General features: G+C 41.3%; 1 protein-coding gene and 1 long non-coding RNA gene across 3 annotated transcripts; both read left to right on the top strand.

The window, feature by feature from the left end:
• The first annotated feature begins 930 nt into the window (after positions 1 to 930).
• Positions 931 to 16070, top strand: SKP1 (S-phase kinase associated protein 1). Its single transcript, XM_045892664.3, has 6 exons — positions 931 to 1089; positions 4026 to 4122; positions 9330 to 9403; positions 13129 to 13272; positions 14945 to 15085; positions 15773 to 16070. Exons 2-6 carry the CDS (start codon positions 4026 to 4028, stop codon positions 15806 to 15808), a joined length of 492 nt encoding a protein of 163 aa, XP_045748620.1. The 5' UTR covers positions 931 to 1089; the 3' UTR covers positions 15809 to 16070.
• On the top strand, positions 4132 to 6705 carry LOC135365345 (uncharacterized). Of its 2 annotated transcripts, none has more exons than XR_010413012.1 (2): positions 4132 to 4407; positions 5813 to 6705. It is a non-coding gene; the product is annotated as an uncharacterized LOC135365345 (long non-coding RNA). The 2 variants fall into 2 exon arrangements; XR_010413013.1 differs by lacking the exon at positions 4132 to 4407 and adding an exon at positions 4419 to 4638.
• Positions 16071 to 21091: the final 5021 nt, after the last annotated feature.

The following is a 21091-nucleotide window of genomic DNA, read 5'->3' as shown; positions in this document are numbered from 1 at the left end:
TGTTCACCCAGCAGCAATAGGGTGGAGTCCCACAGAGCCCCTGACTGGATGGCATGGGGCTGGGGGGGCAGTGTTCTGCCACAAACTCTAACGCCTCTCCTTTAGCGTTGGCTTTATCCCACGGACCCAGCCGACTTCAGGGAGCATCCCATGCAAGAGTTCTGTGCGTGCTGCACCCTGGCTGCCTGGTTCCCCCCCAGAATCCCGCAGCACTGCCTCACACACACGTTTGCTCAGTACTCGGTGCTCAGTACACGACTGCTGAGTGAATGGATTTTCGCTGCCAGTGAGACCTCCTTTCCAGACTTGGGGTTTTGCTGCAACAATGGTTCTTGTGGCCTGGAGGCCTCTGCAGAAAACAACGGTAGGAAACAAGGCTGAAGAGCACTACACTGTGTTGTTCTGAATCTGTTCTGAGGTATAAAGCTGGGAAAGGGCAACAACACTTCACCTCACGGGTTATTGTGGACAGTGAGCTAACGCATGCTGGGCTCAGGGGATGTCGCCGAGGGCCCGAAAGGAGTCTCAGAGCGGTAACCGCCACTGCCCATCTGTCATTCTTCCTCCAGGCTCCCTTTCGGCGTCATGAAAGGAGAGCCACAGCCCCTCCCCCACACGAAGCCCTCCGCGCCACACACCCACTCGCAGTTTCTAGGCTCTTCAGGGCTGGGGTCTTTAACTCGGCTTCGGCCAGCCCCTGCCTGAAGGACCCTTGCAGGCTGCGGAGTACCCCAGCCAGTCCCGCGTTCCTGCTTTAAAGGACAGCGAGCCGCGCTTGCGGGGGTGGGGCCGGGTGGGGCGCGGGTGGCGGGGGGGTAAGAACGAAGCCCTGCCCCGCGCCGTCGCGCCCGCCGCCGGTCCGCGCCCCCGCCCCGTCCTCCGCCTGCGTCAGGCGATCTCGGCGGCCAGCCCCGCCGGCTCTGTGACGCCACGGGGCCCGGGGTCCTCGGCGCCTGCGCCCGCTCCTATAAAGGCCGCCGCCGCGCCGCGCCGCCGTAGTGGCCTTGTTCTCCGCCTTTCTCTTCTCGTAGCTGAGGCCGCTCTGTTCTTGTCAGCCTACGGCCCGCAGTCTGCCTGAGACCGAGCACCGTGAGTGGCCGCCGACCGAGCGGGAAGGGGCGGTGGCGCCGTGGATTGCCAGCTGGGTGGCCGCACGGTTGCGGCTTTGGCCTGCCGGAGGCGGGAGGCACCCGGGCCTGGCCTCCCTCAGGCCCAGTGGAACCCGGCGCGGACCTGTTCTCGGGAGGTGCCGGCGGGCCCCTCTCCTGGCCGCGCGTCCTCACGGCGCCTCGTGGGCGCCGGGGCGGGAGAAGATGCGAGCAGGGCCGGGAATTGGCCCTTCCTCGCACGGGGCGAGTGTCCGCCTGCGCGGAGCTCGGTTGCAAGGCCCAGGCTGCGGCCCGGAGCCTCCCTTGGCCCTGAGCCTGCCGGCCTCGGGGACCCAGGGCGGGGATGGCGGCGGGGCTTTCAGTGGAGGTCCCCAGGCTGTCGTGAGCGTGGGCGTGTGTGCGTGTTTGTTGTTTCGGTGTCCGGAAGGAGCATGGCGGTGGGACTCTGGGAGCGCTGGATTTTTCGCTCCCACCCTTTCTCTTCCTTTTATCCGGCGTCACTAGTCACCGGTCCTGGCTAACTGTGCTTGGGCCGCATGTTTGCCCAGCAGGCTGCCTGCGCCTTCAGAATTTCTCTCTCCATTATTTTGCCATAGCTTGGAGTTGGTGAAACAACTGTTGAAATAGCAGATGTTCTTATGGTAGTGGCGTGACTTTTAGGAGGCCCAACTCTTTCAAAGCCAGACACTTCAAGTTTTACAGGAATTGGAGGTTTACCTGGATAAAGATCTCAGGTCTGGCTTTTGGGGTCATGAATTTTTCATCAGAGCCTCACAATAGAATGTATCTGTGTCGTAGAGCAATGCAGACTTGTCCATTCTGCTTTCAAAAAGGTGTCAGAATTCGGGTCACTGAAAACACAGGTTTTTCTTTACGTTGTTGATAGAAACTACTTCATGCCAGTCATGGAGGGTGATTGATTTTCAAGATAAGGAACTTAAGGAATTGTCTTGAAAGCATGTCAGAATCTCGTCCATTATCATCATTACACTTTTGCACTGAATTCTAGCTCTATGACATTAAAAAAAAACTTCTCTTTGAGTATTAAATTTGGGATCACAAAGTGCATTCAGTTACAGATTAACCCATTGCCTCCCTGCTTATTTAATAAGATCTCAACTCCCTAAAGAGTAACTTAATACAGGAATTTGACTATGACTAAGCAGATGTGGTTATTTACCATGAGTTATTTGAAAGAAGTATGAAATGATCATCGTGCTTAAAAGTAATTTTATCAATTATATTGCCAGACTTGTCTTTCTGTAGTATTCATTCCAGTACTATGGAATATAAAAAGAACATAGAATGTTTTGTAATTAAAAATTGGATTCCTGTTAAAATATTTCTTTGGGGGATACCTTTTGTTACTGCCTTGTCACAGGGAAGGTCCTCTGCTCTGGCCCTTCTCCATTGAATAGGATAACTGCATTATTGGCAAGCACTAAGCAACATGGAGGAACAGACATATTTGTGAACTGAAAAGTGAAATCTGAATCTTTCCAACCATGGATGAGTGAGAGCAGGATATTTCAGTGGCTGATTTTAAAACATAGCTTTACCTTTTTGCTTTCTTTCTCTGACAGCTTATTTGGGGAATGGAGATAATTGCCTAAGAAAAGCAGAATGAATATATTAACTGATTTAATGGAGGCTTTGATCCTAAAATAGGTGCAGTGAATGCTTTAAAAGCCAAATTCTACACTCTCGAGTTAATAGTGACATTGCAGGATTATGAATACCTGAGAAGCATGGGCCTTTAAAATCTATATTTGATATTTGAAGGGATCATGAAGTAATCGTAGAGTCAGGTGTTGCTGCCCTTCCTCCTTCCCTCAAGACTCTGAAGATAAATTGATGGCTTAGAACATTTCATTCTAAATAAGTTTTGTTTTTTGCTAGAACTCAAGTCCTTTGTAGTTAATTGCTTAACTAATTTTTATCTAAGAGGTGCCTTTTCCCCAATGACTCAGAATTAATCTGAGTTAATAAATACATTTTTGAAGCAAGTAACCTGTAATTTCTATGAGAATTTTAGCAGAAGAACTCAAACTCAGTAATGAAAGATAAAAAGGACTGTTAAATTTAAGTACCTTATTTGGTTTAGCAGATTGGATGGACATTTGTTTATCCTTAAAGATATTATTATCTTATATATTTTACATTGATGCAAACATAAAATAAGAATATTCTCATACACTCTTTGGATCACAACTCATTTTTCACTGGTAAATCTCAGTATTGGAAAATTTATATCTTACTTTGTAGCTTTATTTTGGACTGACTACTCTCTGGTTTGCAGGAGGTTTACTGTGGCAGCTAACTATTCAGATGAGAGTAGTCAGTATTTAGTGAAAGCAGAAAGGCAGGCAAAGGGGTGCCTCGGTGATGCAGCCCGTTAAGCCTCCGACTCTTGGTTTTGGCTCCAGCCATGATCTCAAGGTCATGGGATAAAGACCCACATGGGGCTCTATGCTCCGCACAGAGTCTGCTTAAGATTCTCTCTCCCTCTGCCCCTCCCCAGTGTGTGCGCACACGTGGTCTCTCTTTCCTGCTCTCTTTAAAATAAATATATCTTTAAAAAAATGCAGGCACAGACTAAATGAGTTTATTTTAAATATATTTCGCATTCAAAATATAGGATATAACTCTTAAATTTATACCAGTAGTGAGTTCAGTAGGGCAAGCCTTAAAAACTTGTGTTCCTAGGAGTTATACTTTGAAAAAATGGACAGCAACATTTCTATGCTAGCCTGTGAATAACCATTTGCAGAGTTTTACAGGGTTATATAGATACTACATGGCCTTAGGATTTTATAGGTAATAAGTTAGAGGTCTTCTAAGAACAGACTGTAGTTTATGAAATGTATAAAACTAATCTCTCTTAAATTTCAAATTCAATATAATACCTTTTTTTAGATGCCTTCAATTAAGTTGCAGAGTTCCGATGGAGAGATATTTGAGGTTGATGTTGAAATTGCCAAACAGTCTGTGACTATCAAGACCATGTTGGAAGGTAAGTTTATTAGAAAACCTGGGTCAGGGGAGAGAGGAAGTAATTAGTTGGAGATAACCTGTGAACATTGAATTTATACAAGTCATCACAATTTGTCACTAAATGCTCAGGAGTATGAAAGGGTCATGTTTACATTTTTTAAATTAAAGAATTAACTGCATCTTTCTGATAGAGGACATCCTTTCTGCATTGTTTGAATTAATGGACTTTTTTCATATAGATAAGACCATAAGCTAATACTGAAGTGATTTCTAAGCATCAGACAATGACCCAATTCTGTTTCAAGTGAGTATGGATTCAGTTTCTAATGAGAAAAATAAAAGGCTCTGAAAAAGAGATACCTTCCTATATGTATCTAAATACAGTGCTTTGTTTCAACAGAGAAGTAAGCTGAGTAGGTGGTAAACTGAGACGTCTTTTTTTTTTTTTTTTTTTAACCAAGTTTTCCATTTTGTCCATTTTGTCATTCCTCTGAAATTGCTGCAAAGCATATACACAGCACATTGAAGAAATAAGGTTAGAAAACAGGTCCGGAAACATTTTGAAACTTTAACTAGTTAAAATCAATCTTAATATTAACCAGTGGGCTGACGGACATTAATAGTATGTGGAGACATTACAATTCAGTTTCTAGCATTGGTGAAAAAAAATTAACAGTAATAAAACTGTTCTTTAGTATTCAAATATAAAAGGTTTTTATGTAGCTTATGCTTAAGTGAAAAGTTATGTGCCAAGCACTAGCTATGGGGGTGAAAGGAAGATAAGTGAGAAATAGTCTTTGCTCTTACAGAATTTAAAAAGAAGACAGACTGTCACATGGTGTAATTAGTGTGTTAGTATAGTGTGCTGAGTGGTGCTGGGGGAACGTCTTGGCTGATGTTATTTTTCAAGCTTGTGGAGAGACTACAGTGGGTAGTACTAATGAGGTGATAATTTCAAATCTAGTAAAATTAGGGTGTTTTGGGAGATTATTCTGAGGTAAAGTAGACAAGATGTGTTAGAGAAAAGTAGAGTCGAGGTTTTTGGTTGGGGTTTATTGATATGGAATGAGATTGTGTTACTGTAGTTGGTAGAACTGAAGAATGGGTTTGAGAGAAATGGGAAAAAAATGACTTTGAGGTGACCATGTTAGGTATGTTTGATCCCCCTGCCCAGAAGATTTTTGTAACAGTCTGCTAGGCAGTTGAATATGTGGATCTTGGCCTCTGAGCTGTGGACTGCTGGAGATACATAGACTTTGTGTGGTGGATTATAGGAGTATTTATCTATGGGAGTAAATGAGGTTGGCAGTCAGCTATATTGGAATGGCAGGCAGGTGGTGTTTCTCGAGTAAAAGTCAGAAGTGGAGAATCGGTGGAGTAAGATTTATGGAAGCCAAGGGAAGAGGGAGGCATTTTGAGGTGACCAGAATGATTATCACGTTCATATACTGCACAGTTGTCATTTGGAATTTCATAGTAAGTTAGAGGATTTCTTAATGGCGTTTATTAGGTGTGGTAGAGGCAAAAGCTAAATTGCAGAGGGTGTGTCTTTTCTAAGCTGGTGACTTCTGTTTGCTGATAAAAGCTGAACCTGTAACTCTTTTTTGGTAATTAGTACCAATCATGTGGCACTTACAGTCTTGTATCCTGGTAACTTAAATAAAGAGATCACTTCTATTAAGTTGTAAACTCCTTGGTACATCCCACAGTCACTGTTCACCAAGTACCTGTTGAATGAAGAACTATGGTATGGTCACTAATAAAGAGTGAAAGCAATCCAAGTGTCCCTAAAGGCAGGTGAGTAAGGCTTTATCTAGAAGATGTAGAAACTGATACCCAAATTTGCTGCCTGAATACTTGCTTTGACAATGGCAATGTTCTTTATTTCATCTTAGTTGGTGTCTGGCACACTAATCTGTCCTGTGCTGCTTCAAAGAAGCATTTGCCAGCGTGAGAACATAGGGCTCCGTGAAGGTTTTCCTCGCCTCTGATCACCGAAGCAAGGGGAGCGATAGACAGCAACAGTTAAATGATTCTCTTCTTCCATAGCCTTTCGGTATCAGAGGGTGAATGGTTTTAAGTACCACTGGTTTATATAGAATTCTGACTGGTTCAGGATTGGAGTCTATTGAATTTGGCAACTTACTGCTTTTCTTGTTTTGCATCTGCGGTATCTCTGATAATGGTTTTTTTGTGACTTAGAAAACAAAAATAAAACCTAATCACAGGATAATCAGAAGTGAAAATCTTGGCAGGTGTACATGTGGATTGACTGATTTGTTCAAGTCCAGGTTGTGGTATCAGGATACAGTTGTCTTTCAGAAGTCCTTGAAACTAAATAGCTTAAAGGAATGACTGTTGATACTTGTGCATTCAGTCTAAAAGTAGAAAAGACATTGTACATCCTTAGTTTAAACGCTAGAGAAGTGATCTTTTACAACTGTAAGGCCCTTATTTTTAATACGACTTAAGTCTTCTTCCAAATAATGTTTGGATCTAAACTAGTCGGTCTTCTGTATTATGTTTTCTGTACTATCTTGATTCCCCAAACACAAGTATTTTATATAGTGTAACTTTGTTTTCTCCCCTCTGATTAAGAATACTTCATACTTGTACAGGAAAAGCAAAAGTGGCTTAGTCCAAATTGACACAGTCATTTTTAAAGTTTTACTCTAGATTAAGATGGGATCAAGGAGCAACATTAGTAGAAAGGAGGAGGGGAAATGAGTGATCCATCTCTACAGGAAAATAAGATACTTCTTGAATCTAATCTTTACCACTCCAGTGAAACTGCTCGTTAAGCTCCGTGACTGCTGTGTTGTCATGTGCGTCGTTTTATGTTTGATTTCTCATCTAGACCAGTTGACACCATTTGATCATCCCCTTCTACATTCCACTTCCAGGATACTTTAGTTACTACTTACTCACTCACAGCTTTTTGTCTTCTCATCTTTAATGCTTGTAATTCCCAAGGGCTGGGTTAATCATTGAACCTCTTCATATTTATACTCCTTCATTCCCTTGGTCATCTCACCTAGTCTGATAGTGTTATAAGCCATCTATACACCAATTCCCCAAACTATCCACAATTCTGATCTCTTTTGGTGTTTAGACTTGGCATAATTTAACTGCTTGGTCTACCCTTGCATCTCTAATAGGTACCTCAGACTTAGGAAACTAGAGTTCTTAATTCCCAGCCCTTCACAGTAACAGTTCTCTGACAGCCTTCCCCATATCAGTTAATGGTAACTGCAATGGCAGTTTCATCCATCTAGTTGTTCATGTCATAAACCTTAGTCTTCCCTGACTCACATTGTGCTTGCCATCTGTTGGCAAATCTTTTTGCCTCTGCCATCGAAATGCGTCCAGAATTGGATCATTTCTTCTTCCATGGCTGTAAACCTGTATAAGCCACCCACCGTCTTGTGCTTGGATTATTGCCAGCCCCATAGTTGATTTCCTTCTTTTCTCTGCTGCTCTCTACCATCTCTTCCCAATACAGTAGTTAAAATATTTGAGACCCTGTTACCGTCAGGTCCCCTGTCACTGGTCTCATCTACTCCTTTCACCCTTGCTAACCATGCTCTAGTAACACTAGATTGCTTTAGTGTTATTAGGACATTCCAGGCTGTCCTATCAGAAGGCCTTTGCATTTGTCATTTCCACTGCTTAGGTGTTCTCTCTCCTTTAGAATTTTACTACAGTGTCATCTTGTCAGTGAGACATCTTGAGCAGTTCTATCTAAAATTGCAACAATTCTTTTCTGTCCTCCGGTATTCATTGCTGACTCTCCATTGCCTGGGACACCTGTTACACATTGGAGCTCAAATGGTTTGACTCAACACTGGCCATGTCAGCATAACTGATACTCAGCTATAACCAATATAGAGCGGAAGTAACTTGCGGCCTCTAATACTGGTACTTGCTAACTATTAAATAACTTTGGGCACCTCTTTTTTAAGTCATGTAGAAACTGAAGGACAGACCCGTTGGCATGAAAAATACTCTTATTTAGAATCTTTAATTTTTATTTGTTTTAAAGATTTTATTTATTTGCCAGAGAGAGCGAGCGAGCAAGCACACAGGGAGAGCGGTAGGCAGAGGGAGAAGCAGTCTCCCCTCTGAGCAAGGAGCCCGATGTGGTACTTGATCCCAGGACCCTGGGCTCATGACCTGAGCCAAAGGCAGACGCTTAACCGACTGAGCCACCCAGGCGTCCCTAAGTAACAGGGATTTTAATTTTAAGTTTTTTCTTTGGACTTAACCGATCACTTTGAGAATTTGGAAGTTAGTCTTTTTACTAGGACAACCTGTAGATTCAAAATTATAGATAATATGTATGTGATGAATAACGGGTATACTCTGAAATTGAGTCCCTCAGCCCACATTGTTGTTAACTTCCCTACAGAAAATATTGTTAACAATTTCTTATGTATCCTTCTGGAGATATTTTAAAATTTAAATACATAAGTGTAGGGGTGCCTGGGTGGCTCAGTCAGTTAAGCGTCTGCCTTCGGCTCAGGTCATGATCCCAGGGTCCTGGGATTGGGCCCCGCATTGGACTCCCTGCTCTGTGGGAAGTCTGCTTCTCCCTCTGCCTCTCCCCTTGCTTGTGTTCCTGCTCTTGCTATCTCTCTCTGTCAAATAAATAAAATCTTAAAAAAACAAAAACAAAAAACAACAAACAAAACCTTAATCCTGAAATCATACCCAGTATGTATGGAGCTGCCTGCCTTATTTTTGTCAGTGGCTGCATGATTTGTTGTGTGTGTGTATATATACATCTTTGGGCTTTGGATTTTAATAGATTGAGATTCTGTTACTTGAAATACTTTTTATTCTATTTTTCTAAATGCTGCCCATCTAAAGAGTTTGGTATAAAAAGTAAGGATAAGGGTCTGGCTTCAATTCCCTCCCCCCCACACACATGGCTTTCCAGTCATCTCAATCCCCCTTGTTATTAAGTTACTTTTCTTCCTCATTAAGGATTCTGTTTATGTAATATTCCTGTATTTGTCTACTCATACAATTTAATATAGTTTTGGGTGGTTTATGGACCTCTTGTTAGAAACTGCTTATTTTAAATGCTCATAAGAGAACTGTTTCAAGTAGAGGATTTTTCATGGTCTTTTAGACAACGTCTTACAAGGTACTTGAGATGTCTGGTTGGTGTAAATGTTATAATAGAATTAGGAAATAATGATAGCTCTTTTCTGGTTTTCTTAGATTTGGGAATGGATGATGAGGGAGATGATGACCCAGTTCCTCTCCCAAATGTTAACGCAGCAATATTAAAAAAGGTAAGGTAACAAACTATGTACCTGAATATGTACTTTTTTTTGTCATTTAACATCTTGGTGATCTTCCTATACTGCTACATAGGTAGCTTCCTTACCCAGACAGATTATGACTCTAGGTGTCTGTTGTATTTATTTAACCAGGCCCTGTGAATATTTGAGTTGTGTAGTCTTTTTTTTTTTTTTTTTTTTGGTAGGCTCCATGCCCAGTGCAGAGCGCAGCGTGGGGCTTGAACTCACCACCCTGACATCAAGACCTGAGCTGAGATCAAGAGTCGGACACTTAAGCCGACTGAGCCACCCAGTCACCCCAAGTTGTGTAGTCTTTTTGATAAAAACATTTAAATTACTGAAATATAACAGTATGTGCTTAGCAAAAAGGAAAAAATTTTTTGTTTGTCCACTGAATAGCTGTGCCTCAAAGGGAGCTTGAGAACAAATGTACCCCCACTGTTGATCACCTTACCTTGTGTTTAAGCATAAAAGGCTCTTGACATTGAATAGAATTTTAGTGTTTCAGGGCACATGGCTCCTTAACAGAGCCAGCTATTTACTTGCATGCTCATTTGGAGAAACAGCACCTAGTTTTTACAGGGCAGAGGAAATAAGCAAGGCTTAGAGATGGGAATGGTTGGTTCCATTTGGCCCCTTTCTCAGAGATTTTCAAAAGTCATTAGCCATATGCAATTTCATCTCCTGCTTTCTCTTGACCCTGGTGTAAGATGCAGCTGTGCTGCATATTTTTCCATGTCTTACCATAATTGGCTATTATCAGTTCTTTTAATTGCTCTAGACTGGGTAAAAAGTGATTCTCTAAGCCTGAACATTTTTTACATGTATTACTGGCCATTTATGTTTCCTGCTTTGTTTTCCTTTGCAGGTCTTTCTAATGGGCTTTTAAAAAAAATTGTTATAAATATACATAACATCAAAATTACCATTTTTAACTTTTTTATGTAGACAGTTCAGTGGCATTAAGTACATTTGCATGCTGTGCAGTCACCATGACTTACCATCTCCAGAAATTTTTCATCATTGCAAACTGAAACTCTGTACCCTTTAAACAATAACTCATCAATACTCCCTGCCTCCAGCCCCTTGTAACCACTATTCTACTTTCTGTCTCTATGAATTGGACTGTTGTGGGTATCCCCTGTAAGTGGGATTATACAATATTTGTCTTTTTGTTTCTGGCTTACTTCGCTTTGCATAATGTTTTCAAGGTTCATCCATCTAAAAGGACTTAGTTTGCACTCATTCAAATGCCAGGTATTTTTTAGGTGCTGGAGGTATAGCAGTGAACCAGAGAGGCTCTGCCCTTAGGGAATTAACATTCTAAAAGTGTGGGGGAAATGTATAATGTAAGAAATATTTCAGATGGGAAAGCTATGGAGTATAAGTGGGTTGATTGGTGGAGAGTTAGCTATTTTTAAAATAAAGGTGGTCAGGAAATGCCTTACTGAGAAGTTGATCTTTGAACAAAGACATGAATATGTGGGGGAAGAGAATTGTGGGCATTGGGATCAAGTGCAGTGACCCTAAGACAAGAGCATGCTCTACCTTTTGAGGAAAGGTGGAGAGGCAACTGTGGTGACTAGAGCATAGTGAACAAGCAAGGAGTTAGTACAGAAGGTCAGAGTTGATGGGCTGGGTGATACAGGGCCACTTCTGAGAGTAAGTTTTTTTTTTTTTTATTTGCATTATTAAGTCTTAGGCATATTTAAACTTACATGCTGAATAATTGCATGATCCAAAAACTGTAAAAGTACACAGTAAAATCTCCCATCCTTGTCTCAATCTGACCTGAAACTCCCTCAAGTAATAATAATCAACATTAATTTTTTTATTATTATTTTTTTAAAGATTTTATTTATTTATTTGACTGAGAGAGAGAAGACCGTGAGAAAGGGAACACAAGTAGGGGGAGAGGGAGAGGGAGAAGGAGGCTTCCCGCTGAGCAGGGAGCCCGATGCGGGGCTCGATCCCAGGACCCTGGGACGATGACCTGAGCAGAAGGCAGACACTTAACGAATGAGCCACCTAGGCGCCGCGCCCCTCAACGTTAATTTCTTACATGCTCTCTTTTTTTTTTTTTTTTTAAGATTTTATTTATTTATTTGACAGAGAGAGACACAGTGAGAGAGGAACACAAGCAGAGGGAGTGGAGGGGGGAGAGGCAGGCTTCCTGCCGAGCGGGGAGCCCGATGCGGGACTTGATCCCAGAACGCTGGGATCATGACCTGAGCCGAAGGCAGGCGCTTAACGACTGAGCCACCCAGGCGCCCCTCTTACATGCTCTCTTAAGAGTTTTTTTTTAATGCCTACATAAACAAATACTAATTGCTGTTTTTTTTTAAACAACTGGAATACTTCTTTTTTTTTTTTTTAAGATTTTTATTTATTTATTTGAGAGAGAGAGAATGAGAGACAGAGAGCATGAGAGGGAGGAGGATTAGAGGGAGAAGCAGACTCCCCGCCGAGCAGGGAGCCCGATGCGGGACTCGATCCCGGGACTCCAGGATCATGACCTGAGCCGAAGGCAGTCGCTTAACCAACTGAGCCACCCAGGCGCCCACAACTGGAATACTTCTTAAAAAGATAATATTTCATGAAAACTCCTAGCTTGGCTTTTCCTTCTAGAATAGATCTTTCCTTTTTTACCTCTGACAGTATAATTTCTTAGCTCTGCCTTTTTTTTTTTTTCAGCATTTTTTATTTCTCCAGCATTATATACTATGAACAAAATTTGATCATACAGAAAAGTGATATTACACAGCAAAACCCCCTTTACCTGCCACCTAGATTCTACAACTTGTAACACTTTCAGTGTTGATTTAGGCCTTTATGATAGTACATGTGGCCTAACCTGCTTCCTGAAACTTGATATATGTTTATTCCCCTATGAAGGGGACATTTCTGCTTTTCTTACTTTGTTCTTACACTCCGTAGTCTCGTGGTATTTAGAATTGCTTGGTGATAATGTATGCATATCCTCATCTTCACTAGGTATAGGTAGTTGCTAGATTACTTTTCAAAGGGATTATACCAATTTACACTCTCCATTATAAGAGTTCATGTTATCCTCACAATGTTGCCAGTGATGAGCATCAAAATCTTTTTTTTTTTTTTTGGTCATTCTAGAGTAGGACCTGACTGGAGTATTGATTTTTGTATCTAATGAAACTGCGCATTTTCTCCTGTTTGAGTATTCAGATTTCCTTTGTGAATAGCCTGTTCATATCTATAGCCCGTTTCTTTGTAGTGATTTTTTTTCTTTTTAAAGTAAGCTCTATGCCCAATGTGGGGTTCAAACTCACAATCCTGAGATTGAATCACATGTTCTACTGCCTGAGTCAGCCGGGTGCCCCACTTTGTAGTGATTTTCAAAATTTATATTCTAGAGGGTAATCAATTACTTGTTCATGTTGCACATATTTTCCACTCATTATCCTGTCTGACGTTGTGTATTTTTTTTGCGAGGAGCTTTTTAATGCGGTCAAAATAGCAATCTATCTGCAAGGTTTGCTCTTCTCTAAGATCTTCCAGCCTCTAGGGTTGTGAAGATTCCTCAAGCTTCAGTTTTGCTTTTCAAGCTCGGCCAGTAATTTGCTTACTCAAGTCAGCTTCTAGCTAGTTCTTAGCCCATTGTTAGGAATAACCTTGCCCCAGTAGTGGCATGAGTACCTTGTGACATAATGCCACAAAGGAATGAACTTTCTTTGTTACAGGTCATTCAGTGGTGCACCCACCACAAGGATGACCCCCCTCCTCCCGAGGATGATGAGAACAAAGAAAAGCGGACAGATGATATCCCTGTTTGGGACCAAGAATTCCTGAAAGTTGACCAAGGAACACTTTTTGAACTTATTCTGGTATGTTTCTTTTTTTCTTTTTTTTTTTTTAAAGATTTTATTTATTTATTTGAGACAGAGAGAATGAGAGACAGAGAGCATGAGAGGGAGGGGGGTCAGAGGGAGAAGCAGACTCCCTGCCGAGCTGGGAGCCCGATGCGGGACTCGATCCAGGGACTTCAGGATCATGACCTGAGCCGAAGGCAGTCGCTTAACCAACTGAGCCACCCAGGCGCTCTCTGGTATGTTTCTTAATGCATTCTTTAAGATATCTCTAGTTCAGAGCCTTTAGCACTTGTAAGAGAGTTTGTTAAATTCACTGTTACTGAATTTTAATTCTCTCTCAACTCAAGTATGGTGGTATATTTAAATTCACATATTAACAATCACGTTAAATGCAAATGGTCTAAACAAAACAATTAAAGGGTACAGGTTGTCACATCGGATTAAGAAAAAAAGGTTCAGCTATGGTGTCTCCAAAACACCCACTTTAAAGACACACTTGATTAAATTATGATTAAAGATTAAATTGTGCTAACAGTAATCAAAAGAAAACTACAGTGACTATTTTAAAGTAGATTTCAGAGCAAAGAATATCAGCAGGATTGAAGAGGGTCATTGCATAATGGTAAAGGAATCAGTCCAATATTAAGAGGACATGACAGTTCTACATGTTTATCTATCTAAAAGATTTCCAAAAAGTGAAACAAAAACCAATAGAACTCAAAGGATAAATAGACAAATCCACTGTCTGCTGTCTCCCCTTAATTGATAAAACAAGTAGAACGAGTAAGGTTGTAGAAGATTCAAATAACACTATTGACAGACTTGTTCTGATAGACATTTATAGACCATTAAATCTCATGACATGCAATGAATGCATTTTCAAGTGTGTACTATTAAGATCGACATGTTCAAGGTAAAACACAAGTCTCAAATTTGAAAGGATTCAAGGCACACTGTTTTCTGATCACAGTGAAATTAAATTAGAAGTCAATGAGTGAAAGCTATCTGGAAAAACTTAAGTAACTTCTCAGTAACCCATGAGTCAAAGAAGAAATCAAAAGAAAAATTGGAAAAGAGAATTAGAAATTTTATGCCAGAAAGTATTTTGATCTGAATGGACATAAGAGCCAACGTACGAGAATGTATGAGTTGTAGCTGAAGTAGTATTCAGAGGGAAGTTGGTAGCACTAAAGCACCTGTACTGGAAAAGAAAAAAGTCTCAAATCAGTGATCTAAGCTTTTACCTTAAACTAGTCAAAGATGAAATTAAACCCAAAGAAAGGAAATGTTAAAGGTAGGAGCATAAATTTATGTAACAGAAAACAGGAGAGAAAACCAAAGAATCTAAAAGCTTACTTTTTGAGAAGATCAGTAAAATGCAGCGCTGTTATTGCTTCTGCCTCTGTAAATACTTCTGTCAAGATTTGCCATGTGGTGCGTATGTGCCTGTGAGCACACACCCACACCCACAAGTAGTGACCATTCTTTAGCATTTGAGGTGGTGTGGTTTGCTATTACAGAAGGTGTAACGAAGGGGATGTATGAAAATATTTCACCAAAGAATCTGATTTTCCCTTTAATTTCATGAAATTAGCATTTTAAGCTTAATTAGTATGGATTTACAGTCACTAACTTTGGATTTAGTTTAAAACATCACATATACTTAAATGAAAACAACACTTTCCAGGCTGCGAACTACTTAGATATCAAAGGTTTGCTTGATGTTACATGCAAGACTGTTGCCAATATGATCAAGGGGAAAACTCCTGAGGAGATCCGCAAGACCTTCAATATCAAAAATGACTTTACTGAAGAAGAGGAAGCCCAGGTAAGTTGCTCACAGCTTGTTCCTGATCACATGCTTTTTTAAAAAAAAAGTAAAACTCAAAACATGCCTGGAGATGGGTCTCTGTCAAGGAGACTTGACTTTCTGAAAGATGATAATAGGTACTTTCTGTGTCATAAAAAATACTCTTGTCGAGAGATTGGTCTGTGAGTCTAAACATTTACATGCTACCGCTCTTGTATAAGCATAAGAACAATTAGTTTTCAACGAAAGGTGCTCTTTGATATTTCCTCCTTCACAGTTACTGGTTTGGGCACCTGGGACCTTAAATGTAAGCCATAACTATTTGACTTCAGAACAGCAACCCCTGTGGGTGTTCTGCCAGGATACTTGAAAGCAACTTAGTGAATGGGGGAAGAAATGAATGAATAGATCAGTGCTGACACAGCTACAGACTAAAATAATGTGAATGAAGTATTTGAATTTGCTGTCAGTTCTGGTGACTGAAGCTTTAATTGCCCCATTGCTTTTGCTTTTTTGATCATTTCAGCAGGGCAGAATAAAAACCTGGGGAGGCGAGGAAGGGTAAGGAAGTGTACTCATAACTGGGTATTTTTCTAGTTTTCCGTCTGTCCCTTTGTGACCCTCCTCACAGGCTGTTAATGAATCATTAGGTGGTAGTCTTAAGAAAGACTACTTAAGGTACTTCCTTCTATCTGTCTCTTCTAGGTACGCAAAGAGAACCAGTGGTGTGAAGAGAAGTGAAATGTTATGCCTGACACTGTAACACTGTAAGGATTGTTCCAAATACTAGTTGCACTGCTCTGTTTATAATTGTTAATATTAGACAAACAGTAGACAAATGGCAGCAGCAAATCAGTTGTTTAAGCAGAATATTGTCCTCCTTGCATGTGTAGTTTGAGTACAGATTCCAAACTTATGGCTGAGTTTCTTCTAGTATGGATCAAAAGTTTCTTTTTTCTTTGCTCTAAATAAACCTGAACTGTGGGTTCTCTGTAGAAGGTGGCATCTTGGGCTTTCCGAAACTCTCTTTGTAAAGCGATTTCTGCCTAGTTTATTGTCTAGTTAACTTTAGTTTAATGACCTTTTAAAAGTTGGCATTGTAAATAAAACAAGTTGAAAAAAGTTTTCTGAAATAGAATTAACAACATATTCTTTTTATTCATGAGTTGGAAACTGGAAAAAGGCTACCTGAGGTAAATGTTTTGAGTGGGGTTATTAGGATGTCTTCCAGCTTCCTGGAGTCAAGGAGTACCCCTGGTATTGATTAGCCTGTATGTAGCAGGGCTCCCTTAATTGGATCTAAGGACTTGTTTTTGCATTTTTAATCCTCAGCTTTGAATATGTTGGCTAGAGACTCAGTTACTACTCAGTTTGTGGTTTTGGGGGGAATATAGCCAGTCTGTTAGCTTTTCGATTAAAAAAGACAACCCACCCATATGGTTATGTCATCTTCTTATAATCATTGATCCCATGTGGGGGAAACTTCACACTACTTGCATGTAAAAAATAATTTAACCTTTAACGTTAAAATGTCTGGCAAACCTAGAAAGCATCCATGAATGCAAGATACTTTCAATAAAAAATAAGTTACGTAGTAGGTGGTAAATGGTTTGCTTTTGTGTACTTAACTGTGTCTCTTCACTTACTATTAAATGAGTTAAGTATATGTATGGTTCTGTAGCTGGAGACTGCTTGCAGGAAGTTGATGTCCTAGCTCGCTGGAGGCTGCTGACCTAACCATTGGGTTCTGATAGACTTGTGTCTCTTCTGATTGTCATGATCTGGTTCCCTGGAGCCAGTGCTTCAGTTCTTACTGGTGCACGTGGCTGCACAGGACTGCACTCACTGTTCCTAGCTTCTGCCCTACAGTAGAATGAAGTTTTCTTGGTGCTTGAGATGGCTCACAAATTGTTATCTTTTTCTTTCCTCCTTGTGCTCCCTTTTCTCTTGCTTTCCCATTTAGCATCATCTCTATTCACATGTAGTCCTACTGCATTCTCTCCATGTTTACTGTGAGCTGTTTTGGCTCAGATTATTCGCTGATAGTAGTTTGCCTTTATACTTCACTTCTCATTTGCCCTGAATCTGTATCTTGTTTAATAAAGTCCCATATACTATCTCACATGAATTCCTATTTGTCGTCTGTACCAGAGATTGCAAACTACAGCCCGTGTGTGGGTGAAATCCAGCCCACAGCCTATTTTTGCAGTCTTTGAGTTAACAATGGTTTTATGTCTTTAAAGGATTATTAAAAAATCAATACAGGAGACTGTATTTGACTTGAAAAGCCTAAAATGTTTATTCTCTGGCCCTTGAGAGAAAAAGTTTGCGACCCTTATGACTGCTTCTGGATCCCTGATTCCCTTTATTCTCAGGAATTAGCTTGTTTTCCATCTGTCCTGGGTTCACTTGGGAAGGTAGCAGAAATCAGTCCTAGCTGGAGTGTCTCACCTTTAATTCCCACCATAACAGTTCTTGCGAAAAGTTTAACCACCCCCAGCAAGATCTCTAGCATGATTGTGAAAAATAGAACTCTTGGACACCTGGATGGCTCAGTCGTTGGGTGTTTGCCTTCGGCTCAGGTCATGATCCCAGGGTCCTGGGATCGAGCCCCGCATTGGGCTCCCTGCTCCGTGGAAAGCCTGCTTCTCCTTCTTCCACTCCCCCTGCTTGTGTTCCCTCTCTCGCTGTCAAATAAATAAAATCTTAAAAAAAAAAAAAAAAAAAATAGAACTCTTAAATGAAAGTTCAGGATTGTTAGCACATGCCTTGTGTAGTTTGGAAAGGAAATAACGGCTTCCAGGAGACAAAACCTATTACTTTTCTCTGTTAGTTCTGAATCTCTATAACCCCCAAGGATTGTTGGGATAACAGGTCTAAATAATGGCACTACCCATATTTAAAGGACACTGGGATCTTTTTGAATAGGTGAGACTGAGTGGACAGACAATATAGTAGTTAAGATTTTTGTTCTCTTCCTGATTTTCTGTAGACTGTGGCCCTAGGCTTTAAATAAAACGTCCTGATAATCTTAAACTCTCAGGTTTCATAAAGATCTGACAGCTCCTATAAGAGAAAATAGGCCATTTTTAGACATTGTGTGCCCACATCAGTCACGGGTAGGGTGCTCAGAGGCACTGCAGACTGGCTGCTGCGTGCTGCCTGCCCTATTCGCTCTTGCCTGCTAGTGGCTATTTCTTTAATAAGTCTTCCAAGAGTTTTCTGGGCCCTCACCTTACCCAGGGAAAGTGAGTGGCTCTTTCCCATTATCCATAGTAGCCAAATCTGTCTCCAGAGATACACTCTCTCCTACCCTCTCACTTCCCAGCTGTTCTAAACTAATACTGTGGCACCAAGTCATACTGTGAGGCTGGATTCCTGTTTCTGCCTCTTGGTGCCTACCTGGCCTCGGGTAAGTTGGAAATGGTAGCTATGTGCAGAGTGGTGCTGTTGGTGATGAAGACCCCCGTGTGATAGTTCTTTGGCTTCTCAGCTTTTCATTGACTGTGCCACTTATGAATGAGAGTAAACCATATTCCTTCTCAATATTAGCTCATTCCTTTTTCTCTGACATTGTCATGGATTAAGGATGTGCCCCCCCTCAAACAGATTCTGGTAATTCTTACATTGTAGAAGCAAGTTATGTCATTTGAAGTGCTATTATATTTTGTATTTTATTAGCTTGCCTTCATAAATCTACCTTTAATACACAAGGTACGTATTGCTTTGCAATTTTTATATTTTTCCAAAGATCCACAAACATCCCAGTAAGGTAAAAATTCCTGAGCAGCATTGCAGCTGTGATCTGTTGATTCTGCACCTGTTGGAACATATCAGCTGCTAGAATTAAACAAGATCTTTACCATAATTTGGTGGACTATTAGGACTGTGCCCCAGTAACATGAATTAACGGTAATGAGGAGCTTAGACTGGAACTAGCTGGAGAAGAAGGAGAGTAAGTCACTATGAGCATGTGAATCAGGGCAGGCAGATATTCCAAACCACATGATCTCTTAGTTTACTTTTGTTGTTGTTGTGTGTGTGTGTGTGTTTTTAAGATCTTACCCATTTATTTGAGGGAGAGAGAGAGCATGAGAACAGGGTGAGGGGCAGAGGGAGAAGCAGCAGACTCCCTGCCAAGTAGGGAGCCCAACATGGGGCTTGATCCCAGGGCTCTGAGCCGAAGGCAGACACTTAACTGACTGAGCCACCCAGGCACCCCAATCTCTTAGTTTATTTAAAAATTGGCCAATTCTATAGTTTGTTTGCCGATCCAAGGGAAATTAAGAAATTAGATAGGTCGCCTAGACTCTTATAGGGCGATTTATACATGCATAGGAAGTACTTCCACAAGTTAAGAACTGAGAGAGCAGCAGACCTCTTGATCTGAGCATTGTTCACTCTATCCATGGCCAAAGACGCTTTTATCTTTTGAAGCTTAACTTCTGCCACCCCTTCCCATTTGAAGATGTTTCAGAGCTTTCTTCTTTCTAAAGCTCCCTATATATTTAAATGGGAAAGAATCAAATGTTCTTCCTGTGAAGTTGCTTGAGCTTTAAAAAGATGATAATCTTCAGTTATTTAGTTTGTATGAAAACTGATTTCTGGCTAGTACAGAAGAGAATTAGGGGAAAGATTGCTAGTAAAGGGAAAGCCTGTGAAATGGCTGAATCTCTAAAGTAGCTCCTAGCTTCTCCTTTGTGGGAAGTGTAAGCCATGGTTTCTCTCTTGGGAGCTTTTGGTGTAGCTAATGAGGCAAAGCATAAATACTGCCAGGAGGGGATGAGGAACCGTAATAAAAATGTTCCTGGACAAAACAAGATTAATGAGTAAATGGGGGTTCTAGGGCTGGAAGGGCCTAAGAAAGTTTCTGTGAGAAGAAACGAATTGGTGGTTTTGGTTGGGGATGGAGGGATGCCATGGTGAGGGGGGAAGCAGTGCTCAGTCTGGAACTACCAGCAGAGGGTTGGGTGTCAGGTCTGCTGGAGAGTATAGGCTGGAAAGACACATTGTGCTGGATTAGTGATAGAATTTTGGTGACCAGGAGAGTGTTGATCAGACCCATGTCAGGCAGTGCAGTTCTTGGGTGGTTGAACTAAAACTTTCTTTTAGTATTGTACTAAAGGATGTGATGGGGGATTTTGCATTTGGAGTCCTAATTGATGCCTTTGTTTACTGTTAAAAACCTCTCTCTAAAAGGCAGAATGAGTAAGGGAACTGGATGTGCATACCAAGACGAATGATGTGAGAAGTTGAGAATATATCCCGTGGCCCAACATTGAGCCTTTTGGACACCTTAGCAGGATAGACTGAGTGCTGTCCTTACTGTTGAGTGGTCAGTGGATATGAACCTTATTGGTGGCTTAAAGATGTTGGTCAGGGAGCTCTCGTTTGATGGATTTCCAGTGTGGGACTTGAGTGATAGTTTAACTCACAGATGATATACTTGCTGCCTTGTGGCATCTTCACACTGTTGGCTACATCTGGTGTGTGTGCCAATACCGAGAGGCATTTTGTGGGAGGAATATAGAATAGAGTTGCTTACAGTATCTGTTCTCATGACCTTCTGACAGTGCTTAACTTGAAACCTGATCTGTATGCCAGCCTGCCTCTTCTTTCAGTCTGAGAATCCACCTAGTCCATCAAAGTGCTCTCAGTTTCAATACTTCGCTCCTGTATTGTGCAAATGCATATTTGTCCTTGCTGTGCTGAGTGTGCTCTTTTACAGCTTCTCTTACCTGCTTCAAATGCTCTGCAGAGACTGGAGGCTTATAGGATGGGTGGGAGTAGAGAGAGCTACACTGTCAGAAAACTACATTCAAGAGGAGTTTCCAGAGTGGCCTGTTTGCTGGCTTGGTTTCCTTTGTTCCTTCGACCTAATTCCTCCATATTTCTCCCCTTCCCCTACCCATTCCTCCTCCCCTCCCCTGCCCCAAAATTGACTGCACATGCTTAAAAGAATAAGCTTTCAGATAAAGGAGAGAATACCTGAATGGAAAAGGAGGATCTGGTCCAAAGCCCCAG

Source organism: Mirounga angustirostris, unplaced genomic scaffold, assembly GCF_029215605.1.
Source record: "Mirounga angustirostris isolate CCGP_5_RB_7025 unplaced genomic scaffold, mMirAng1.0.hap1 SCAF_7, whole genome shotgun sequence".
NCBI lineage: Eukaryota > Metazoa > Chordata > Mammalia > Carnivora > Phocidae > Mirounga > Mirounga angustirostris.
The sequence above is the reverse complement of the archived record's forward strand: the minus strand, read 5'-3'. Positions and strand labels throughout refer to the sequence as shown.